Source organism: Plasmodium coatneyi, chromosome 12 (assembly GCF_001680005.1).
Source record: "Plasmodium coatneyi strain Hackeri chromosome 12, complete sequence".
NCBI classification, from domain to species: domain Eukaryota; phylum Apicomplexa; class Aconoidasida; order Haemosporida; family Plasmodiidae; genus Plasmodium; species Plasmodium coatneyi.
The window spans coordinates 2,168,444-2,194,657 of NC_033567.1; the positions used below are offsets into that span (position 1 = coordinate 2,168,444).

Here is a 26,214-nt window from a genome sequence, read left to right on the forward strand (position 1 = left end):
GGGTGAGAGATTGAACCGAAGTTGTCAATTCGGGTTTTATCCCACTAGCTATTTTCCATATTATACATATTTTTTTTAATTAGTGAACACCGGGATGGGGACAACTTTATTGAAAAAAGCGCGAAGGGGAAGCCAAAAGGTAGGCCAAAAAAGAAAATCCTCCCTAGCCCACGCAACTATGCGGCTTCACACAATATAAGAACGTGAGCACCTTTCGCTCGGCCCACGTTCGGTGATGATTTTTTTCTTTTTTCATTTTCATTTAATTTTATCGTGTAGGTATGGTGCTTACGTCGCGCCTTCATTATATCTGCAAAGGAATCGTCCCTCGTTTAGGGCCACCTCTCCCTAAATAAAAAAAAAAAAACAAAGGGAGCACTTGTTCCAACATGTAAAGGCGTCCGTTTTCGACCATCGAAACAGTAGCCGTCCTTTTTGTACGCCCCCTTTGCTGCAACGCAGTAAAAAGGTAAGGGGACACATCGGCATACGCATGTGACGTGGCCGTACTGCGAAATATGCTGGGCACCTTGGAAGCGAGCCAAAAATTAGACACTGTAATAATTTCAAGGGCGTTCCTTTTAAGAGAAATATGAACACATAACGGTAGAGCCATAAAGACACCATTACAACGTCAAAGAAGGAGAAAATGTTCATAGCAAGTTACTTCGATCGGAGGGACAGACTGCACGAGAAGAAGGAGCACAAAGTAAACAATGAGGAAGAGAAAAGGAATAAAATAGAGAATATTTTAAAAAACGCCCTACATTCATATAAGGGAAGAGAGGCAACAAGTAACAGAAGGGACGAAAAGGAGGAAATAAAAAAAATCCTGTTAGAATTCCTAAAGAGGAAGTTAAAGAAAACAAAAAGGAGGAATATCATTAAAGGGTATCCCCCAGATTATTATCAAAATAGTAATAGCAACCTTCCTGCAGAAGAAAATTCGCTTGATGAATTCACCAGTGATAGCGAAATAGAAACCACAATAAAGGAAAATAAAAATATAAAAAATTGCGCAGAAAAAATAACTCTATTAAGTACTATCTTAAAACATGACAAGTTAAAAGATATGAACATACAGGAGGTCTATAGAAAAATAGACACATACATTGGTGAGAGTCAAAACGATATTAAGCAGATAAACGGAAAATTGGAAAATAATGCAGAGAAAGAATTAAGGATAGGGAGGGACAATCTGTCCAAGTTGTACTCCATCAAAACAGAGTTGGCAAAAAATAAAATTTTGCAAACAGAAACGGAAGGAAGTTGTAATGCCATTGAACATATGATAAGCGAAATGAAAATGATACAAAAATTGGCCAAGCAGAAGGAGTACATTGTAATTTTAAAAAATAGCTTAATCAGACTTGATTACGCAAAGAAATGTGCAGTCAGCAGAAATTACGACGAAACGTTAAGTATAATTTTGGACATTACTAGGAAATTTCACTTATTTAAAAAAAATGGAAAGGAACAAATTGCTAAGGGGATTCAATTTTTTCTCCCCATACTAACAGAATATTACATGAGTAGAACCCAGTTCCTACTCTCCAGTATTTCGTGGGGTAATAACATTTCCAACGTTTTAACCAACGAGCTGGAACAACTACTAAACGATTTTACTGACGGGGATGATGAGTATTCAATTATCGTTGAGGAGGAGTTTCCCACCAGCACGGAGAAACGATCATCTACAGGTGGAACCCCGAACGAGTATACCACCGAAACGAATGGCAGTAACACCGCTTTATGGAATAACCATAGTGGGGATAAAGGCAAATCGCTCCAGGAAAAAATTAAAAGTGCCGTCATCTTCGAAAGTGCGTATATTTCCCTTCTTCAAAAGGAAAGCCAAGAATTTGTGCACACACTAATTAGCTGGAATTTGATGGAAAAAATTGACGACTATTTAAAGGGGGAAAAAAACAGGGGAGAGAATTTTTCCCATCATAGATGTGATTGCCCCGTTAAATTTATCGATCAAATGGCTAGCTGCATAATCACATTTTTTAGGTCCTTTTTCCAAAATGAGGAAAGCCCCCTTTTCAAAATTGACAAACCGGAATGGGGACTGAAGTACCTGTTCTACCAGTGCGTGATTAGCAACACAATATTGAAGACGTTCCTAAGGTTCGTCTATGAGGGGGACTTTAAGGGCAGCGTGGTGCTGGGCCAGGCCTTGCACGATGCGTTCATGTGCAGTGGTCAGGGTGGCAATGAACATAATGATGTACACCGTGGTAGCCACTCCTATGATGACCTGCCAATTGCGCAGGGGTTAAGCAACCCAGAGGTTGACCCTCCCACATCAGGAGGCGTTTACTTTACCTCTGAGGATAGCCAGCACGATGAAGATAAGACAGATGTAAAAAGCCTTTTCAGCACGTACAGCATGATGAGCAGCGAGCAGAAGGAGAGCATCCTGTACGACATAACGAACTGCGAACAGGTCATAAGGAATCTGAATTTTAAAATAATCAATGAGTGCAGGTTGTATATACTGAGTCGATGCGCCTACTTCATCCAGCTGTACCATGTGGAAGAAAATAAGGGTGAAATAAAAAAGGCATTTTTAAATTTCATACACCATGTTCTGATGCTTTACAAGAAATGGATGCTATATGACGAGGTCAACTGCAAGCATTTGCTGGACGACTTTCTGAACAACACTTTTGTGCGCGTGTTAGATGTGGAAAGGTTCGCACCGGGCGGGGAAAAGAAAGTAACCAGCGGCAGCCATGACGCAGATGCGGATGTAATTACAAGTGCAGTTTCTGATGTAGCTACCGGTGCAGGTACCACTACAAGTGCGTACGAATCAAACCAGCGCAGCATACAGGAACTGCTCAAAGCAAGGGCGGACGGGCCCAGCGAGGTGAAAGGGGTCCACATGAGAAACTTCTTCCTACTAATCGAAAAGGAATTCCTCGTTGATATTTTGAAAGACATGGCCGTCAACAACTGCTGCGTGAAGTTGAAGAATAAAATTATTCTGGAGGAGGCCGACTGCGTCAGTGAGTATGTCCACATTTTTATAGAGTTGCTGAAGAAGGTGACGAGGAGAATGGATCTCTTTCATCATGCTGAGGGTGGGGGAAGCAGCACCCACGATGGAGGCTACACTCCCCGCTGTGACCGCTTCGTGGAAAAGTACCTCCAGCAGGTTGTGAAGGAGCTACTTCTCATCGTGAAGGACGAATTTAGACACCACTGGAACAGCATAAACGATCTGATAGGCGAATGCAGCAGCACGTGTCTGCTTTACGTGTCCTTCTGCTCGATAAACAAATTCCTCGCCAATTTCCAATACAAGAAATATTTGCAAGAAACCATTTCGAGCTTCAATCAATTGGAAAAAAAAATGATGAATAATTTTCTAGACGCATTTTACCATTTCATTTCTATCAGAATATATAATTTCTTCTCAACGAATAATATTTTTCATGAGTATATCCTGAGCAATCTTTTTAAGATGAAAAAATGCCTCCCAGGTGATCTCTTCCAAAATTTGTGCGGCAGGATATTGCAGAAATTAGACTCCAAAATTTTATCTTTCCTGATGAATCAGAGCAATACATATTTACACAACGAATGTATTTTCAATACGTTCCTTAGTAACGCTTCCTTGATACTGCATCAGCTGGACGACCTTCATATGGATGTAGAGGGTGGTGGTCGTAGTGATGACCGGGGGGGTACGTGTTGCATGCCACGTTTAGAAGAAATTATCCACCTCATGACAGATGATGTAGATACTTTGAAGAGAAGAATTCACCAACTTAAAAGTAACTATAATTTGTTGCTAAATGAGAAAAATAAGAATTGGCTAGTTCAGGTCACCAAAATTACCAATGCGCTTTTGCGGGACGATGATGAAGAGGATTCCAGTGATGAGCACTCACCGTTCCATGCCCATTATGCAAAGGACGATGCAAATAAGGCTTGTAAAATTTCGCTGAAAAAAATTAAAATGCTCCTTTTGAAGCGCCCGGATATCAAGCAGATCGCGGAGAAGTCCATCGTCATTCAGGAGTTCATCCAGGTGTAGCAAGAAAGCAGTCATGGGGAAAGAACCCCTAATTAGACCAGCAAAACGTGCTTACCAGTGTCAACTGTGCGATGTGCTCTCCATATGTGAGTCACCAATTAGACTGAGGCGACCCTCGAAAAGGCTGCAAGTTTGGTTGTTTTAAAAGTGGTACGTAAAAATACATGTCAAAATGGTGTGTTAAAATGGCCAAAAGGATGCCCCCCAATTGGGCGGTAACACATCACAGACGCTGCGAATTTGGCGAACAGGACGGAGCGAGACCATCAGTTTCACCCAACCAGTAGCACTCCTGTAACGTGTGCAAATAGGATGCTGATAGTTTTCTTTTTTTAAACGCCCCCCTTTTCCCCCAAGTGATTCTACGAAAAAGGGCCTAACTTGACATACTTCCAAGTTTTTTTTTTTCCGTTTGTTCCTAACCCACCCGAAAATTTGCCTAATTAGTCCCAACTTGATTTTATCCCCCTTTTTGAAACCTTCCCAACATCACCCCTGCGCATGCAACTTGGCGCCCTTGCGTTGTTCGACGAGGCTTTTCATAAAATACTCCCCCGCTTTGTAGGAGGACCGAACCAGGGGCCCACTTGCTATATACTTGAACCCCATTTTCATTCCCTCCTCCTTGTAGTAATCAAACATTTGGGGAGAGACATATTCGACAACGTTAAGGTGGTTCTTCGTTGGCCGTAAATACTGGCCAAATGTTATCACATCTATATTGTGCTGTCTTACATCTGACATAGCTTCAAGAACCTCCTCCTTAGTCTCCCCTAACCCTAACATAATGCTCGTTTTGGTATACAACATGGGATTGATTTCTTTTGCAATTTTTAGGACCCGTAATGACTGTTCATAGTTTGCTCTCCTATCACGCACAAATTTTTGTAACCTCCGAACCGTTTCAATGTTGTGCGCATAAACCTCCATGCCACTGTTGGCAAGCTTCCGAATGGAATCCAAATTCCCTTGAAAATCAGAAACTAAACATTCGATGAGAATTTCTGGTCTAGAAAATTTTATAAGTTCAATAGTTTTTGCAAAATGGCTAGCTCCCCCATCTGGTAAGTCATCCCTATCGACCGAAGTCAAAACGACGTAATTGATGTCCCACTCGCATATGGCCTTTGCTGTATTAAAAGGTTCATTAGCATCTGGTGGCGGAGGTTTGCTCGACGTTTTTATGGAACAAAACTTACACCCCCTTGTGCAAGTATCCCCTAACAACATGATTGTTGCTGTGCCAATATTCCAGCATTCCCCTATGTTGGGACACTGAGCTTCTTCGCAAACTGTGTGTAACTTTAGTTTCTTCAAATCTTCTTTTAGATCGTTATATTTTTTACCTGTGGGTGCAGGAACATGAAACCAGTCAGGCTTCTTCTCTGGCATTTTGTTTCCCACCTTTGGAATGAGTAGCCCGTCTTTTGGTTGCTCTTGCTCCTTTTTATCCTTTTCCAGGTTAGTAGGAGATTCTTTTCTTTCCCCCTTCATTTGATCTTCCCCCAATGATGCTTCATACGTAGCGGACCCACTACGAAGGTGGTTCTTCCTTCCGTTCGCCTGAACCCCCAAATGTGCATCTCTCATTTTGTCCAATTTCCAGAGAAAAAAGAACTTCCTACATTTTCCCCTCGTTTGGTGATTACAATTCTGCTGTGCAGTTTTTTCCAGAATGTCTCTCACGCGCAACTCCTTGGGGGGCATATCGTACGACGCGTGTTTGGCGCTCACAACTCTTTTTCTCTGCCCACATTTCAATCTAACACAAAAAATAAAAAATGCATATATGTAAAGGGATGGCGTCAGGACGCGCATATTTCGTGGAGGTGTGCTGGAACGGGGATTAAAAAAGTAGAAAAGGGGAACTGGTTACCTCGCAGATGTTGTAGTTGTGTAGCGGTTGTGGGGGCGAAGGTGCAAATTCTGTACTTACTCCGTGGGGTGGTGCATGGTAAAAATGGCTCACACTAGGCTAAAGGAAATTGTGGAAAAATATTTCCCTGGCTTAGATATAAAAATTTGTGTGTTCCCTCCACACCATGCAGGAAAAGAAACATAGATGTACATTTACGCAAGGCTGCGAAAAATTGGTTCTGTGTTCCAGGTGTTCCGCAATTTTGGCCTCATTTTGCACCGCGCAGTTCGATATTATCCATATAACGCACATCGACTGCACTACTTATTATCTCACCGCGCGATGTAAAACGCAACAGGATTGACCCTTACAACATTGCAGCGCTTTTCTAACCATTTTTGGTCTCCTTTGGTTTCCTGACCGCTTTGGTTGATTCCCTCACTCCCCCCATTTGTAGCAAAACAGTAGGCAAGAAAGGGAGACCACATGCTGTGAGGAGAAAAAATATATATATTTATATAAGTGAAGGGCGTGAAAAATGCTAAGCAAAGGTGATTTCAACTCATACATTTACATCCCAGGTTAGTTAACTGAAAAAAGAGTCGACTTCTGCGGTAGCAGGGGGGGAGTATATCCAAAGGATTAACCCTTCCCGTTCCGCTCGTGAGTGGGTTAACCATCCCGGATGAACCTTGGCATATGCGAAAGTACACATGTGTGTCCTAAGATGCGCTCATTTGTAACTCTTTCCCCCTTTCCACTACGAACCCCAGTTAAGAACAACGATCACGTGAAGAAAAGGTCCAAGGCATGTTTTGAGCTTCTCCAAAAACTGGTAGAAAAGCAGCTCGCCATAAGCAAAGATAAGGAGAAGATAGCTAACCCACACAATCACCAGAGAGACGAATTAAACGCAGGGGAAGCATCAAAGCATGTCTTCTATCAGCTGGACGAATTAAACAAATGTAGAAAAAAAACAAAAGGGGAGAGTACCAAAGAAGAATTTAAAAACCACATACACATAACGATAGCAGATCCAGTGCAAATTAAGAAGCACATGATTACTTCGTTTGTTACAAAGATAAGGGAAGAGCTCCAAACGCAGAGTTGGTAAGTCTGACGGGTGTCTGCTTTGCGTCATCAACTTTTGGCATGATTTGTTCTGCTCCCCATTGCTTAACTATAAAGGGGTACATGTATAAATAACCCCCCTTATCGAACAACCTCCCCTTCCATTTACACACCTGTGCGGTGGAGCAAAAATTGTTACATAGAACCACCACATGAGATGCGTTTGCACATTCTATGAAGGCGTGTTCAATTCTTCCCCCTTCGCAGTTTTCACCTTTTTTTTAAAAATTCCGTGGACCTCTACCGAAGCCAAAAGCACACAAAATACTTTTGTGCATATTCTGTCACCCCCGATCAACAAGAAACGCATTTAGATATTTTATTAAAACGAATAGAAAAAGTTTTGGAAAAATTTGGACTGACTAACCAGTATGCCAATAGGATATGTCACCTTTCCTTGGCATACACAGACATCAATTTGGCACCCCTGCTTGAAGAAAGCCAACTGAATGTTGGGGATACCTTTTGGCCAGACATTCAGAAAATTGTGGAGGATAATAATTTAAGCTCAAGTTCAACCCCAGAAAGTGAAGAATTTTGCATTTACGTGAATCGAATTTGTATCCGTGTTGGCAACACTGTGTATGAATCTCGTTTTAGAAGTTTGCACGACGATTTGAACATACTACAGTCTGATGAATCGGGGGATAGCAGCACGGAGTGATATGTGCCGTCACGCGGTTTGAGATCCACCAGGTGTTCTTACATATGTTTTGGTTACACCGCGTGGGTCCAACCGGAGTGCCACAGGAGGTCATAAATTTGTCCTTGCCATCCACAGGTACGTGGAAGATACTACTTTTGGTGGCCAATATATGGGGATGGAAGTAGAGAAGACGTGCCCAGCGTATCAACATTATCACACACTGGCACATTCCGTGTGAACTTTTTTTATTTTTTTTTAAATTATGATGAGGATAATTTTTCCCTAACTTTATGAGCATATAATGGCTGTCCTTGTTGCGTCCAAGAGTTTCGCGGCAGACGCGCGTTAAAGGAAGGACAACGCGACATGGTGTCGCGTGCACTGCACATAGAATTGAAGACGACACAACAGCATACAGCTGGGTTTGTTTCGCCTTTTTCATGTTGTAAAAAAGGGGAAAGAGCAAAATGTTAGTTATTCCTCTGTGCTGCTCCCCCTCGGTGTGCAAAATAAAATTGCCACACGTTCATTGTGGAGGAGCAGATAAGTCTTATGTCTTCGGGTGAGCAGCTTGGACAAGAAAAACACGGCAAAAAAAGTTATTTTTTAGCGAACATGTGTATACAGGCAGTTGCGCATTGGTTTACCTCCACAGTTGCCTTCTTCCCACCCTCTGACAAAGTTCTTACAGAGGGTTAAGCAAAACTTCGCCCACGCTTAAGTCATTTTAATGGCCACATTGTTGATGGCCGCAGAACGCAGGTTGCAATTTTCAAGACCACTAATTTAAAAAAAAAAAAAAAACATCAAACGGACGAACAAACAAAGGAACAGACAAAACAGTTAACTCTCGTATTGATCTCTTAGAAGTGTACAACGTTTACACAGCATTACAAAGGAAGCACGATTGCGGGAAATATATATATTTTTTTTTCATCCCTTTTCCGTTTCTCCACCTGTTAATCTTTCCCCTTTATTTTCCACGTTTTCGAACAAAATGAGCTCCATGTAGTCACCGTGCTCAGTGTAAAAAAAATAAAAATGCGAATTGTTCACTTTTTTAAAAAAAGAAAAGAGCAACACAAAATTTTTGCGGTGCATGCAGTGTAGCAATTGCTATGCACGGGGGGAAGAGATACGGGCCTTCAACTTGAAAAAAAGTACATTCGCAAAATGCTCATGCTTAGGGCGAGTGCTAAGAAAGCTCGCGCACCTCCCGCAATTAACCAGCCGATCGATTTGCTCCACCTCTAAGAGTTGTCCTGGCAACGGGGGCATTTAAAAAAAAGGTACCAAGAAGGAGGTCGCAAAAAAAAAAAAAAAAAAAAAAAAAATGTGACAGTTTCCCAGTCAAAGCAGTCCGCCAGTGCCCAGTTAAAGGAACCGCATCAATTCACTGTCAAAACAGCTACTCAACTCACAGCCAAAACAACTTCGACAACTCCATCCCGCAGGGACAGCCCAACAACGCTTATCGACTTTCACCAAGGCGATCATTTCCGCGCGGGTTAATTTCACCCACGTGGAGATTGACAAGTATGTACATACCTGCGTGCATACCACTGTATGCGCACATAAATTCAGGAAAACAGTATAAAATCAGGAAAAAAAGAAGAAAAAAAAAGTCGCCAAGCTGCAAAATTGGCGAATCCCGAAATTGGCCATTCATAGCAAACACGCACAGCTGCCAAAATAATGAACGCGGAAAATGACCAAAGGGAACAAGTTTTAAATCGCAAATGCTCCAAAAGAAATTTTGAAAAATTGAAATCATTCGACAGTGTTGAATTGTTAAGCAACCTCCCTGCAACGTCTTCGAACAAGAGGAGTAAAGTATTCCACTCAGTGGAAAAAAGTGAAGATAATTTTTTGCATGAGTCATGTCATTTTGATCTCTGTCAAAGAGGCAAAAGAAAGTTGGAAGAAAATCCCCATGAAATAGCGAAAGAAAAAAAAAAAAAAAAATTTACCGAAATTGAAAAGAGCTATTACAGCTTCGTGAGTGACAACAATGAGGGCGCCATATCGAACTGCTTAAATGAGTTTGCCTCGGAAGAGCCCAACCAAAAGAAGCAAAGCGCATACGAGTTGCACAAAAATGAGGAGGACATTACCCCCACACACACTGCCATACCGAATGATGAGTTGTCCAAAGGGAGGGAACTCAGCCAATTGGCAATTATTCCTTTTGAAGGGGAGTACGCGAACAGCGCATTCAATTGCAAATATGAGAGGAGCAATTGCAGCAGTCATGGCAATCTCCACATCGGCAGTACCGCACGAGACAGAAATGACGTGAAAAATATTTTCCACCTCTTATCCAAAAAAGACATTTTCTACAAAAATTTAATTAAAAATAAAATCAAAAGTAACAAACCACTAATGATCAAGTGCGACAATTTAAGTTTCTTTTTAAACAGAAATAACTGTGGGGGTAACTCCTCTCCGAATGAGTTCGTCTCGAATGTTAAAACGGCACACTTTGCTAACGATGTAATGCCATCCTCTACAATATTTGATGACACAAACGGTGAACAGAATTTACACCATATGAACGAGGAAGAAAGTGTTCCGCTTTTTTTCGGATCGCTTAATGAAGATTCCCCCACCACAAACATCAGATCGAACAACGCAGTTCCAATTTTAAGCACCCCCAATAATGCACAAGCCGATATGGACAAACCCTTTGATTGTACCATTCCGAACATGAACGTGAACATGAGCGAGAATGCTGTGACGAATATCAGTCCATACCCCTCCAGTTATTCCCCCGATATTTTGAACCCAAATGATGGGAATTATTTCGCCTCAGAGCAGATAGCGCAAAATAATGAAGCCCGTCTATATAACCAACACGATTGCACCAATTATTACATTCCAGAGCAGATTGATAATTTTAATACTGCCATTATGAGCAAAAATCAGAACAACTCTGAAACCATCGGCCACGTAAATTCGTTGAGTGATGTTGGAAATTATTATCAGGCCAATGATTATAATGCTTACCAGTGATTCCGTTGTACGACAGGTTGGAAAAATAAAAATGTAAACAATTTTCCATAATTATAAAGTGATACCTTTTTTCTTTTTTTTGTAAAAGGGAACGAGATGGAATGAGCACCGATAGGCAGCACCGTTTTAGGTACCCAACTGGGTAACAACATTTTTTTAACAAGTAGAAGGAAATTAGCAAATAGGTTCACCCCTTCATCAGACGAACTTCATTTTATTTGAAGTCAAGCATTAATTGCGCTATTTAAATTTTTGTGATATCCTAAATATTTGGACACCTAACATTCTACCACCACGACCACTCGAACATTAATGCCATATGAGCAGTGTAATGAGCTTAGAGAGGGTCCACAAACTCAACTATTTTGTAATCCGTGTTCACATGGATACACACAAGATGCCCTTTTGCGCACTGATAGAATGTATAATTAGCACTAGAAGGTGAATAACAGCAGGAGGTGGTAGTGGTTTTTAGGCGAACCTCTGCATCGATTCCAGCAATTTTTGTACCACATAGGACACTTCTTCGTGTCTCCACTTCGAAGAGTGTGGATTCGAATTAACCTCAAAAGATGCAAAATCAAAGGAGTCGGCAGTATGTGCGCATAGTGTATAATTTTATATACTTGGTAGGTAATACCACCACAGTACTGTATGCGAAATGTGCACTTCACCCCAGTGGAGCTGCGACTGAAATGATTATGGCGAACTGTTTGTGCTCACCTTGATTTTGAGCAGAAGTAGTTAAATTGCGGCCAAGACATCTCAGTACTTTAAGCAGAGCGCTGAAATGATATGTTGACCGTTTATCGAAAAATGGAGTTAACTTCTCATTCTTACCTTTCATTATTTGTAAGTTTGTTTTTTTATTAATTGCTTCTCCTGCGAATGCACACACGGGGTGGATTATTCGCCCATGTGTATATGTTTCCCCCATGTTTGTCCATTATTTTAGAATAATCCGGGTGGTTGGTAAAATCCTGCCAATTTTCCCCACACCTTTTTTTTAACCCTGACAATGTGTAGGATATGTGTTCTACAGAGCACGTCCAGATACATACCCATTTTTGTACATTACAAATTATTAGACTTTTTTCCCTATCATAAATTATTGAAACATTTTTTAAAGAGGAAAAAAAATTTACTCAAAAGCTCCTCTTCGAAGGGGAGATGAGGGTGAAGTTCTACATCACCGTCTTATGGCTCTCTAGCAATTTGTCAAACCCATCGGACTTATACCAAAGAATAAGTTCATAGAAAGCTTCCCCATCCGAGTGGCTCACTTGTTCACTCACGTGTTACTACCATTCAGTTAGTAAGTATAAATGTACCATTTATCGAATGGCCGCTTTAGTTTTTTTTGGGGGGGGAAATGTATTAAAAGCTATGGCAAAATGTGCGTTTCGCCTTTATTACCGTATAGACGTTGGATCCAACTGAAAGAAAAAAAAAAAAAAACGCACCTGGTTGTCGCTTAAATATTCGTTTGCACTTCTTATCTTAGGAGGCTCTCCCTGTCATTTTCGCTCAATTTTTTCTAACGAAAGGGGACCCACCAGTGAGATTGATTCGGTCAATGAGGATCAGTCGAGCAGCCTTTACACCCTTCCTTTGTTAAGTACAACAATTAAATAGGGTATAAAAAAAAAAAAAAAAAAGCACAAATGTTTCATATTACTCATTTGAACAGAATAGTGGCGGAGTTGCATTTGGTGCTCCCCTGTTTACGATTACGCCAATCCCTGGAGTAACTGCAAATTAGGGGATTTTTTTTCCCCCCCTCTTGCACACTTAGCGAATTTTCCCACGTGTTAAGAACAGCGGAGTGCAAAAAAAAAAAAAAAAAAATTAAATAAAATAAATGCTTAAACATTTGTTCATTGCACATGCGCAGGTGCACTTTGCGATGATTTACTCACCACGTCCCCTACAACACACAGTGCTAATTATGGTACTTAGAAAAAACACATCAACACAGTTCGTTAAAAAGGAATTAACACAAACCCAAAAAGTCATTTGTGAAAATAGAAAACCAGAACAGGTGCAACTATGTTGCTCATTACCTAGGTAGTAGTGAGTGTAAAACGGTTCTATGTATGACGAGGTGGGGATGACTAGCCGTTCAGCGCGTAGGTTGAGGGGGCAGAGAAGCACACACATATGTACGTATATATATATGCACACATATGGGCGTACTTGTTCGCGTACTTATGGCAACATCCCAGCTTAGTTGTTCCCACCAACCAGGATTTCCCGTTTGCCGTTTAAGGCAGGCACTGCGCCTTCCCTAACACACACTTACAAGTGTATATTTATGTGCACATTCAATGGGCAGAATAAAACCAGGGGGGGTCATTTTTAACTGCGAATAGGAGCGGCAAACGCAGCAGCAATGCTAACATTTTTCACCTTCACAAAATGCTCCATTTTGAGAAAAATTACTTAAAAGAAATAACGCGACAAAGGCAGTGGTTGGCAACTCACTACACAATAATGGAAAGGCGTCAAACGGGGGAAAGGACAACATCTCCTTTGCCAAACATTTGGAACTCCAAATAGATGAAGTTGTAGGATTTTCATTTTTTCCACACAACGCACATTTTTGCAAATTTCTGATTCGTTCTGTTATCTATAGCATTAAAAGGTAGTAAAAAAAAAAAATGCACTATTCTGATGAAACGTTTGTCAACGAATTTTTGTTCTTCCATGGGAGCAAACTCATAAAATTATGCAGAAAAAGGAGGAAATGTGCCAAGCAGACGCGCGGAGGCAAAAAAATAGCAAAGCGCAGAATGTAGCGATGGACTATTTTTTTTTCATTCATGAAATTCGCAAAAACTCCATAAACAGAAACGGCTCCAAATGGGCAAATGGGTCAAATGGACCAAATGTGCCAAATGTAAAATACCCCCACTTGTGCGCGGTTAATACCAGTGGAAAAATGATGCATAGAAATATATTTTTTTGAATCCCCTACAGCTTTTTCCTGTCATTCAATTTTTCCAGTTTTCTTCTTTTTTTTTTTTTTTTGGCTTTTGAAACAGATAAACTTGATGAATGTGTTGACTACAATTTTTACAGCAACGAAAATGGACATTGCTACGGTGGCTCAGCAGACCGTTACCGCGTGTTGCTAGCACTTTGCTGACACCCGCAACGCACTTTTCCCCTATTGCAAAGGTCACGATCGCGGAATGTTCGCGTGTTGACTTCCCCCACCTCCAGCGAATCAGCTCATATTTCTACAACGAAAGGGCGGGAAAAATAAATGGCTGTGCAAATAACACATTGTGCTAAACCATTTTGCGATGTACCAAATTGGGGGGGGAAAAAAATTGTCGTCTAACAGAACTGTGACTGGGGAAACGAAAATAACATTAACCTCTGCTCATAATTTCTACAGAAATGCGGTTAATTTATTCGAACAACTTTTTTTAATTTTTTCAACATAAGACTTCTGCACTTGCATAATCTGTTAATTCAAAAAAATATATATATGTACACGTCAACGTTTTAACAAAGTGTTCATTTTTGCAAAAGAAAAAATGCGCGCCAATGGCTAGGAGAACATGTGTGTAATTTTAACTCATGCATTTCCCATTTTTTGCAGTTGCATATTCACTTTTTGCCAACTGCATATTCACTTTCTACAAAGTGCATATTGGTGTTCCACGAATTGAACTGTTTTAAAAAAAAATGATCAGTTTTTTTTTTTTTTTACTTTTTCCTTTTCTTTGCAATTGTGTTACACACATATCGGCCCTTCGTTTGAACTCCGCCCAGAGAGTAATTGCAACAACGGAATTTTGCAAATTTGCACAGGTGAGTGCATAAAGATGGAATGAAACAAAAAAGAAATAATTAAGTTGTGAAAAAAAAAAAAAAAAAAACTTCAATCATTACAATGGTAGAAAAAAAAAAAAAAATTTAAATAAAAGTTAAACCCAGTGAAACAAAGTAAAAATAAAAAAAAAAAATAATAAATAAACAAAAAAATCTAAAGTGTTAGATAAGAACTGATGTTAACATTCGCACAGGAAAGAAGCAAACACCCAGTTGCCCGCCGATGTGTACACAGAAGTGTATAGCCAGTGAGTGTGTAAGTGTACACATATGCATATATGTGTGTATATATATCTGTATACATATATATGTGTATATGCGCGCGTGAGTATATTTGCGTGTACACACTCGCGCGGGATTTGCCTATTGGGTGCTGCAGAAATGCACATGTGCAAACGTACGTGTGGATGTACTTGCGAATGCATTTGCAGAGGCATGTGTCAACACATCCACACTCATCCTCCACATAAACACACCCGTGCAGTGTCCCAGTAAACATGTGCACCCATTTGTTATTAGTTGCAGTTGTGCGCAGCACCTCTTGAAGCATATGAATACATCAACCTGCATTTGTATATTTAACGAAATCGACTCAGCAATCATCTTACGTTAAAGAGGAAAAAAAAAAAATGCAACCCATTAGCTAATTTCCTCTGCTCAGCTGTATATCCTTTTTTTTTGTGCCAGTTTTGTAAATAACTACCCCCGTGTTCATTTGTGTAATTATACGTCCATATTCACGTGCGCATTTGCTTTAACAATAAATGAGTAGCAACTGATGAATTGTGTAAATGCTACGTAAAATAAATCATTTGTCGAAATGTTCAGCAACCTGCATGTCGCTATCATTCCAAGTGGCATTTGCGTTCACGCTGATTTATGTAGAAACATATGTTTTTTTTTTTTTTTTTTTAGTAATATATATAGTGTAGTGGACACTGCTCAGTTGGTGCCGCTTAACACAGCAGCGTGCAACTGAGCTTAATTCGCCTTCATGTCAATGCCAATTTTGTAGCTTGCGTGCGCGCATAATTTTTTTTGTCTGCTTTTGCTCCTTTGTTAGCCTTTTCATGAGCCGTTTGTTTGGCGTTCGTTTTACTATTGTTTTCCTATTTGTTTATCCTTTTTTTTTTTTTTTTTTTTTTTTTTTTCCTTTTGGCGAACAATTGGCAACTGCCGCGCGCGTATGCCTACAGAGGAGTGCCTGCCCATTAGCATATACGCACACGAACGGTGTAAATACGTGGAAACATGCGTAACATGCACGAGGGTGTATAAAATATGCCTACGTACAAGTACACGTGCGTGCGCAAATATCCTTGACAAGGTGCGTATGCCCATATGCATATGAGCGCGTATGTCCGTGTACATCCGTACATATAACATGTTTGCCCTTGGGTGACCCTTCTTCCTTCTTTTTCCCTTTTTTCCATTTTTCCACTTTTTTCCACATTTTTCCTTGTTTTTTCCCCAATTTCTCAAAAGGTGCGTCTTACACACGTTGTTTCCCCATTTTTTGTGCCTATTTCCAATTTAAGAATGTCCGCTTATAGCCTTATTTTCCCCATTTTTTCTCGTGTACAGTTACGCACTTTGCCTATTTTTTTTTTTTTTTTTTGTCACTTTTTGGTTAGGTTAACGCGCGGGTATGTGGAACATACTAACATGCACGGTAACGTGTAACCGATGCGTAACTACTGGTATACTAATACACTTGCCAATGCATACATGTACGGGTAAATTTTTTTTTAAATAATACATAACGTTATGTTACGAAAATACCAAGCACATTTGGAAAATCGTAAATGATTATCACAAAATATTATTTCGTGATACATAAAATAGAAATGTAGTGAATGCTGTATATGCAAATTGGAAAAGATAAACTTTTCGTTCGTAAAAGTATACATGTTTACTGTAAAAACGAATATTTCCACAAAATTGTTACGCGAACTGCTGATTTCGTACTTTTTTCTTTTTCGTATTTGATGCCTAATTATGCGCTTACGCTTAAGTACACGTTTGCTCTTACGCTAAGTACAAGTTTGCGTCCACGTTTATGTACTTTTTTTTTTTTATTTTCCAACATGGTTACTTCCTTATATTTTTCCCCCTTTACCATTTTCTGAAAAGATAACACAGTTTGTACATTTCCAATAAATTTTGTTTCAGGAGATATAAATTGAATGCTTCTCCCAATTATATATACACAAATTTGTAGAAATACACAATTTTATCCTTATTTTTTGTTTACTTTTCCTCATTCTTTGAGTTCGTTTTTTTTTTTTTTTTTTTTTTGTTTGTATGACTATACGTCTAAGTATGATTTTCGCATGATACTTTGCCCCACGCATTTTTTTAAATCATAAATTCGTACACAAAGAGGGGTAGAGAAAAATAATCGTTTATGCATATATCCATAAAATATTTGCAGTTCCTGCAGCAGTTGACTTTTTGTTCCTTTCCCTGTGGCTTCCCCCACACGTCCACACATATATAGGCCAAACGTACAGTCGACAATACAGCCATATTTTATTTTTTTTTTTTCATTATTCTTGGCGCATTAACAAATCACAGAGTCGTGAAATAACACAAAAATTGGGAAAAAATAAAAATATGTAGAAGCCCTTCAAATAAAAGAACAAACACCCTTGTTGATAATTTGTAGAGGATCATTCATAGCTAAATTGAGGAATGAGAGTTTTCCAAATTGACAAAAGTTGCAATTGCCATACCAATATAACGATAAAAGGAAAAAGAAAAAAAGTCTCAATTTCTGAATAGCCAGTTTCTATATATGGATCCCTAGGAAATTTTTTTTTTTTTTTTTTTTTTTTTTGTGGCCTTCTAAACATCTCTAAATTATTCATTAACACATAAGGAAAAATGTAATACTTACATGTAGAGAGCATTTCTACACACACGTTTGCAAGTGGTTGTGCTGGGTGAATGTGTTGCTTTGCAAGTGTTCCCTCGTGTGTGCTACACTGCCTCGTTCTGTTGCGCATATTTGTATGCTCCATTGTACAACTGCTTGCTTACACACTTTGTGTGCGAATCGAAAGCATTTTTTTACAATTTTTCCATGTAGTTCGCCTTGTAGAGGAAAAAAAAAAAAAAAAAAGAAAATAGCTAGCTGGAACAAAGACCACATTATATGCACATATAAATTTTTTTTTTTTTTTTTTTTTTTTTCCTTGCGCAGGTTAAGAGTTGAAACCAAAACTTGGACGAGAGATAGCCATGATCTGTTTGATTATGAAGCGCAGCAAGTTAACAAAAAAAGTTTTTTAATTTCAACTCCAATTAAACTTTTTCGTTCGAAGGCGCAAGTATCATGTGTGGCTGATAATCCCCACTGCTTGCCCAACACAGCGCAGGATTACCTGTTGTCTGTGCGGCCAGAGGAAGGTAAGAATGGGTGTACAAGCCAATGTGTGCACTTGCATATATGCCCTATGTGTGTACGTTTCCCTGCACCAAAACGGGTGACTCTCCCGGGAGATCCATATCTTGATTCACCATCACGATATTGATTTTTTCTTTTTTTACCCCCCCAAAAAAAAGGTACGGACAAATATGTAATAACGCCCGCGGAGCACTCGTTAAATACCCAGTACAATGTGAAGAAGCTGTGGATCATCGTGAAAGACTTACCTGACAAATCATACGCATTACACGAAAATGACATAATAAAATTAGGAAGATTCAGATTGAAAGTGAGGCAATTTATTGATTCCGTGGATACATTAAATTCGTTAAAGTTAGATGACTCCCCCTCTAAAAAATGCGAGTCAATTTTAGACTCCTCAAATATCCAATGTAGAATTTGTTTAATTGAAGGGAACCAAGAAAATGACCCTCTGATATGCCCATGTGATTGCAAAGGATCCATAAAATATGCACACCTCATGTGCTTAAGAAAATGGATAAACGGGAGATTAAACCTGAATGATCAATTATTTTCCGGTTCAGTTTTTATTAAAGATATATGTTGTGAATTGTGTAAAACAAAGTATCCAAAAAGTATCAAACAAAATGATGAACTAGTACAGCTAGTGAAGATTCCCAATTTGAAGACACCACTAATTGTGCTAGACAATATTATAGGACAGACAAGCAAAGGAGTACATCTAATCAGTTTTGCAGATAAAAAATATCTGAAATTAGGAAGGGGACATGAATCAGATGTAAGAATTCCAGACGTCTCCATTTCAAGATACCACGCTACTATTAAATATGAAAAGGGATTATTCAAATTGGAAGACCATAACTCTAAATTTGGGACGCTAGTTGCATTGAGGAAAGCAAGAGAAATTTGTCCCAAAGATACCATGTCACTCCAAGTAGGTCGAAGCGTTGTCAATTTTCGAGTCGATGAAGAAATTCCCTTCAAAAGTGGAACGATCGATATTATTGAAAATAAGGAAGTAATAGAAGCGAATGAATTACCTCCAGCAAATGAGAAAAATAATGCCAACACACCACAAATCAGTACCCCCAACTTGGAGGACACGAACAGAAATAACTTTGAGACCAACCATTATGTGGACCTCACCAACTCTAACAACTCCATACAGAATTCCTATTCCTCCTACAGAGTGGACAATTTGATGTCTTTACTGAATTATCAAAATGAGTATAGAATTTTCGGCATCAGAAATTGCTACAATTTGGTTGACAACAGGAATGGGAATCAACAAAATGTGGCTCAGATGGACTGCGCCGGGGGGAATAACATCAACATAGAGGAGAATAATCTTCACGGAGGAGAAATCATTAACAATGGTGGAATGATTGGTGAGCACATGGGCGTGCAGATGGGCATGCAAATGGGTCTACAAATGGGGGTACAAATGGACTTGCCAATGGATGTTCACATGGGTCTCCAACTTGGATCCGATATGAGGGTACATAATAATGACCCGGTCAACCCTGGCCATGACGAGGAGAGGGCCTGCAGCGTAGGTCATAGGATCCAGAGCGACGCGGACGATGACGCCAATAATAACATCCACAACGACGGTAATAATAACAACGATGACGATGGTGCTGTTGATGAAGATGACAACGGTGACAACAGTAACGATGAGGAGGGTGATGACCTCAGCGTGCATGATGAAGAGGAGGATGATGACGATGATGAAAACGGAAGCGGCATGAACAACACTGGAAGTAGCGGGGGGAACAGTGGTGGCACCAGAGGAGGGGGATCCACCGGTGGAAACAGCAACGGAAATGAAGGAAGCGGAAACGAACATGGAAAAAAGAACAGCAATCAGAGTAGCAACAATAGCATCGGTGACAACAATGATTGCAACCAATACCAATGTAGTAACTACCATGGAAGTGAAGCCACGTCAAACACCAAAATGTGCAATAACACCAGTTATAATCACATTGCACAGAATGAAAAAAGTGTGAGCAACATCTGTGGCGACCGAGGCAGACCCAACAGAAATGAAGTCCGCACATATTTCGGGAACATGGCTGTGCAGAAATCCTACAGAAACAGAAATTGTGAGAATCTCTATGATAATTGCAAAGGTGCCGTATCAGTGGTGATGAATAAATATGACAACGTAAGTTTCTTCCATAGTGGCAACAACAATAGTGACGATCATCAGAGCAGCAGCCACCCCTCCGGAAGCAACATGGGGGAATACGCAAAGGTCAATATCGAAGATAACTACTTCTTTCACAACGAATCGGAGACCCCCGAACAGGTGGACTTCTCCATAAATAGCGGAACTGTTAATGATATTCTCACATCCAACTCCAGCACAAGTTTGGAAAAAATTCAAGACGCAGTAATTAACAGCAGCTACCATAATGAGGGCCCTAATCCTGCATGCTCCTTTGTCCAGTCCGTCTACCGCATCGACGGTAAAAATGATCCCAATGTTATGAACGTTATTTATAATGATTCCGGCGGAAGAGTAAACCATAATGACGCATATGTAAGCGAAGCTCATTCAAAAAATAAAATATTTCTTCATAGTGTGTCCATCCAAAGTCATAAAAAAGCAGCAGATAATAGTAGTAGTAGCGTTAGTCGTGATGTCCGCACACCCCCTAATTTTTTAAACGAACAAAATAATTGTCCTAGTTATAATTCCCGTGTGACCCTTTTTCCTAGCTTCACCAACTTGAACAATTGTTCAATAAATTTTGAAAATTGCATGTTGCCTAAGTTTATTGGTAACACTTCTTCTTTTGTTCATGACATGGGTGACAAGATGATGAATGGTTTTGTGAGCGGGGATAAGTTAAAGAACAGTGCGTCATACCGCGCTAGTGATAATACTGCCGGAGTGCAGGACGAGGGAATCATCCTAAAGACACAACCCCAAATGCACAGCGGAAGCAACGATCCAACCACCACATCCGAAGGGAGAGAATTTGTCCTGAAGAGCAGCATGAAAAAAGGAAATTTGCAGAGAAAAAATGTTATTCTAAATAACCTGAAAAGAAAAAATGCACGTAATAAGAAATTGAAAAGGTCCGTAAATAACACCCAGGTGGAGATCATACCACAGCAGCATATGGAGTACAGCAACAAGGATAACCATTGCATGGAATCATATAATAATGGAAGTGTAGGTAGGGAGAGCGACCAGGCGGAAGTTACTTTTTATGATGAACAATGCAGTGTGTCGAAATGTGCAGAAAAGAATTTTTTGGAAAATAGCTCATCACCACAGGGCATTTCGGGACATAGCATCTCTGGGCAACTGTCACTAATCACAACTTTGGATTCCGCTTCTCCCAACAAGGGGGGACACAATTACTATTACAGGAAGATACCCTACCATGAGGAGTCCCCTTATAACGAAAAGTTTTACGGCGGAAGCGCTGGGGAAGATACCCAAGTCATAAGCAGCGGCATCGGAGACAAGTTGCACCTGAAGCAATACTCCCATTGCCTCGACTACTACAATGTTGTCAACTTTAATGAAAAATTTAGTATCCCTGGAAACACCTCCTTTAATCACTTCAGCACAATCAACTGCGGAAGTAACAAATTTAACTACCATACCCAGGGTAGGGTCATGCGAAGTGGAAATGTTAAGACAGATTTTTTTTTAAATAACTATGGCATGGGTGCGCCTCCAACCCACTTTAAGATGCCTGTATCGGTGTCTAACAACTGTGTTACGGGCTCCGGTGTCTTTTTTGTGAGTGCCGAGAGCGGTGTTAAAGGCAACAGTAGTGGAAGTAACTGTACTGGCACCACCGACCAACAGAATAGTATCCATAACGAAGATAACGGTCAAACAAGAACTGACTGCATCGTTAAGGCTAACGGGAACTATGAAGAATACATTAATGAGTGGAAAAAGAGGAGAAATGGAGAACAGGGTCCAACCGATGATCGCAGCAGCAACATCGGAACGCAGTTGCGCTATAGTAATAATAACATCGCTGGTGATTATAACTTCCATTTGGCAAAGGCATACAATGAGGATGCTCTTCGGAACAGTGAAGGGAAGGAAGTCTCCTACGAAAGGTGCAGCTACGGATCGGACGACATGATTCAGACAGCGCAAACGAGCCAACTGGGTGGACACCCACAGAGAAGCAACTTTTTAGAGCAAAATGGGAGTACCCTTTCTATGGCAAGCAAGGATTTATTTTCGCAGAAAAAGAAATACTTCAACAGTGGAGGCAATATACACTGCAGCATCGGGAGCGGCATGAAGAGTGTGAACGGTCCACACGCGTATACACAACCGAGACACTCGTACTACCACGCCCAGATGCATAAGAAAGTCAACCCCAGCGTTAAAAAAAGTAAGGACAAGAGGACTAGTAAAATGAACAAAAATAAGAATGACAAATTAAGCGATAGTAACATGAGGAAGGTGAGAAATGGAAGGAAATTAAGGAACAAAAATGACAGAAGTGGTGACCACTGCGAAGAGTTCCAAACTGTACCAAGCATAAACAGAGTAGGATCAGAGATTGCCCTTGAAAGTAGCACAAGCTGTGAACGGGAAGGGCCGACCCATTGCAGTAATACTCCGTACAACGAGGATATCATTTCGGTTGATAGCGCCTCCAATGATCATATGAGATTTCTCGATATTTCCATGCATAGCAATGATGTTAGGGAAGCAAAGATTACCAAATCACAGGGAGCAGAATTTGCTAACTTCCGTGCAGCTGCTTTCATGCCAAATGGTGGGATGTATTTTCATATGTACAATACCAGTGGAATTTTGGGACACCCCGATGTAACCCTAAACATTATCAGTAATAAGAAAAAATCGAAAAAACTAGGAAACTGGGAAGGAACTCTCCCCCATGCGTGCCATCATCTTATCTGTACGTGAAGTAGATGTGGAGCACACCTGCGTGTATGTATTGCCGAATTAAGCGCATTGCCGTCCGGTGAGTGTACCCTCATTTAATATTTCTCCCTTTTTTCTCATTTTAGATAATCATAAGACCCTGAATGGAGATAATATCTACCGGAAGGAGGAACGGGTGGTGTAACAAGTCGGCAGTTTATAGGTGGCTAACTTTGGTGTCATGAGGTCAAGGGTTACAAGGATACATGGTCCACAGAGGGCACTAGTTTTTTATGTCCATTTTCGGAGGGTTAAAAGGTTAAGTCGCGCTTGTTCATGAGCTTATTTCATGGCAAGCTATGATGGCAATTTTTTTTTTTTTCTTTTTTTTTTTCCTTTGTTATACTGTTGATTTTTTCTTATCGAAACCCCAAAATGTACCACTTACCCTGTTTACCCTTTGTGCATTTCTACGCGTCATCTAATTATTTGTTAAAATATTCAGTTGTTAAATTAGAATTATAATAATAATGATTGTTCCCAATTTTTAAAGTAATTTTTTAATAAATTTGAAAAAAAAAACGGGGAAGATTTTCGAATTGTGTGCGATTTCGTTTTACCTTTTTTTTTAAAAAAGTAAATCAGACATGTTAGTAGCGAGGAGTGTAACACAAGTATGGCTACCAGAACGGGCAAATGGTGAAAGTGTTTTGGGTCAAATGCATCTTTTTTCAGTATAATTCTTTCATTTTCCCCTTCTGTTCTGTTAACGTATCATTTTTGTATGTGCACGTAGTGTGAAAGGAAAGCGGCCCTCGGGTGTTGAACATTTTGTCCCAATTTATGGAAGACCATTGGGTTTGTTCACACAGGTAAGGGGAGAATCTACGTCAAGGCGCGTTTATCGCTGATGTTCGGACGGCACACCTGAGTTACAACATACGCAACGGGTAAGCAGTTAGGAAAGAGATTTATCATTTAGTATAGTAAGCTTTTTGCAGCCTTTTACGCACCCACAGTGGCCAACTCGGCCTTGGTGCCCACTTCTAATCCTTCCAAATTCCCTGTGAGCATGCACAGACTGAACGGACAACAAAGAGGAGCCCATTACATTTAAAATAGAGGAATTACCTTAAGTCAACCGAAAGATTCTCAGTAAAGTATTGATCATTCCGTAGAATATATATAAACACTCGCATAAGGAGTGAAAAAAAAAAAAAAAAAAAAAAAAAAAAAAGAGAGAAAAACTAACAAAAAACTGCACAACACTCACACTCGCATAGGGAAGGAGACAAAAAGAAAGAGCAAATAAAATGAACTCAATGGTTATATATTAGCCAACCAGAAAGAAGGGAAAAAAGAAGAAAAAAGGAAAGAAAAAAGAAAAAGGACTGGAAAAAAAGAAAAAATAAATAAAAAGGAAAGAAGGAGGGTTATTTTGTTTCTTTCCACACTGTATATAAACTGTATATGAACTGTGCGTGGTCATTATAGTTTTGAGGAGAGGAAGACATTACGGGCTATTAGTAGGAAATGAGGGACACATGTTACATGCGATGATAAGATACATTCCTCTTCTGTCGTGCATTATTATTCCCTGATCCTCTGGGTAGTGGTCTCCTATTGTATAAAGTAGATTCATCCATAGAACCTGTTGTAGAGGTATCTGTTGTATATAGTGAAGAGGTCTCTTCTGTGAGTGTGTCGAAATCATGTGTGGCGGACCTTCTCTTTCTTCTAGTGCTGTTTCTTCCAAAGGTGTTTCCAAAGAAGGTGTTTTTTACCCAGGGGGGTAATAAATCATACTAAATAAAAGGGGAAAGAAGAGAAAGAGTATCATGGGTGGAAATATGAATTATGTGACCCTTACATATACATATGTACATACATATACATATATACCCCATATGTACATGTATATATATATAGTGGTAATAATTATGTTAATTACTTACTTTATATGAAAGGAAAGCAATTGTTGGTAATCCTACTGCAGCTAATGTACCTGACACAGCAGCTGGAATGTTGTTGGATGGACAATCTGATGTGTATTTTAATTTGCACTTTAATTTGGCAGGTTCAAGAATGGGATTGCCAGGAGAAGTTTCCTCCTTCTGTTCGAACATTTCCCTAAAAGAAGTGCACCATTCCTTCTCAGCATTTGCAGTGTCCGAACAGTGTGATTGCATTGCTTCATAGGCTGTAACAACCAGGGTAAGGTGATTAATGTAGTCCTGATCAGTACAGATTGAATCGGACGTTCTTGGGCCCTCTACATATGTATTTATATTTGAATAGTCCTGTGTATATTCATATACTTTTTTCATATTTAGGAAGGTGTCCAAAGGGATGTTGTCCCTCCCTCCATCATATAAAACATCACATTTCTTATCAACTTGCAGCCCCTCCAGCTGCTTCAATTTGTCGTAGACGTCTTTCATAGCTGTAGAGAATTCATCCTTTTTGTTAGAAGTACCAAATAGTGTATCTCCAATCCAATAATATAAGTAGGGGCAGTACGAACCTTTGGACGGCTCATCTCCCTTCTCAGTTGTTACGTAGTAGTACGCAGCCATAGCAGCTTCTGCGGAGGTCTTCCTACCACCGTACTGGCCTATTTTACTTTCAAGTACACTTTTCATTGTAGCTATACTGGACATTGTACTCTCACTGTACTTGTCAATTGCATTATTTAATTTTGTATGCATTTTGTATGAGGGTAATTTGCTCAGACAAGTTTCCTATAAAGTGAAATAGAAGGAAGGAGAGTGGAAAATATAAATGGATGTTCCTATGCATTCATTGCTCCTAAGTTTATTGTATTTTGTATACAATGCTGTGTGTTCAATATGTAATTGTTTATGTTAGAAAAAGAATAATGATCCTTCCTTAGACCACCTCCTCCCTAGACCTTTTTCTTCCACCCCTAACAACCTTTCCTTCCAGCAATCACCTAACAATCAGTCCTTCCTTCGACCTATCACTATCCTAACACAACCTTCCTTCCACCAACCACACCTAACACAACCTTCCTTCCACCAACAACACCTAACACAACCTTCCTTCCACCAACAACACCTAACACAACCTTCCTTCCACCAACAATACCTAACACAACCTTCCTTCCACCAACAACACCTAACACAACCTTCCTTAGACCCCTTACACCATTGTTTGCACTTACCCCAACACTAGAACCAGCTTTCCACGTTCCAGTAGAACCTGGTCCGGAGGAATAAGGTTTCCAGGTTCCCGTGGAACCGGGACTACGTTCTTCGGGAGGTTTCCATTCACATTTTAATTCTGATGAATTCCGATCACAGTGTATTTCATATTTCTCCTTAAAATTTTCACAATACGGATCTGCAGGACTATTCCA

The 26,214-nt window shown here is 39.9% G+C and overlaps 5 protein-coding genes across 5 annotated transcripts; 4 read left to right on the plus strand and 1 right to left on the minus strand.

Moving 5' to 3' along the window:
• Positions 1–649: 649 nt before the first annotated feature.
• On the plus strand, positions 650–4,051 carry PCOAH_00041420 (Uncharacterized protein; the record flags this gene model as incomplete). The annotated part of the gene is made up of 1 exon (XM_020060930.1): positions 650–4,051. The coding sequence occupies one exon, from the start codon at positions 650–652 to the stop codon at positions 4,049–4,051; it is 3,402 nt and encodes a 1,133-aa protein (XP_019916382.1).
• Positions 4,052–4,540: 489 nt separating this feature from the next.
• On the minus strand, positions 4,541–5,758 carry PCOAH_00041430 (Lipoyl synthase; the record flags this gene model as incomplete). The annotated part of the gene is made up of 1 exon (XM_020060931.1): positions 4,541–5,758. The coding sequence occupies one exon, from the start codon at positions 5,756–5,758 to the stop codon at positions 4,541–4,543; it is 1,218 nt and encodes a 405-aa protein (XP_019916094.1).
• Positions 5,759–6,297: 539 nt separating this feature from the next.
• Positions 6,298–7,704, plus strand: PCOAH_00041440 (Uncharacterized protein; the record flags this gene model as incomplete). The annotated part of the gene is made up of 3 exons (XM_020060932.1): positions 6,298–6,490; positions 6,683–7,019; positions 7,248–7,704. 3 exons carry the CDS (start codon positions 6,448–6,450, stop codon positions 7,702–7,704), a joined length of 837 nt encoding a protein of 278 aa, XP_019916650.1.
• Positions 7,705–9,381: 1,677 nt separating this feature from the next.
• PCOAH_00041450 (Uncharacterized protein) lies at positions 9,382–10,698 on the plus strand (the record flags this gene model as incomplete). Its single annotated transcript, XM_020060933.1, has 1 exon — positions 9,382–10,698. The coding sequence occupies one exon, from the start codon at positions 9,382–9,384 to the stop codon at positions 10,696–10,698; it is 1,317 nt and encodes a 438-aa protein (XP_019916358.1).
• A 6,792-nt stretch (positions 10,699–17,490) lies between these two features.
• On the plus strand, positions 17,491–22,877 carry PCOAH_00041460 (Uncharacterized protein; the record flags this gene model as incomplete). The annotated part of the gene is made up of 3 exons (XM_020060934.1): positions 17,491–17,516; positions 17,747–17,952; positions 18,109–22,877. The coding sequence occupies 3 exons, from the start codon at positions 17,491–17,493 to the stop codon at positions 22,875–22,877; spliced, it is 5,001 nt and encodes a 1,666-aa protein (XP_019916259.1).
• Positions 22,878–26,214: the final 3,337 nt, after the last annotated feature.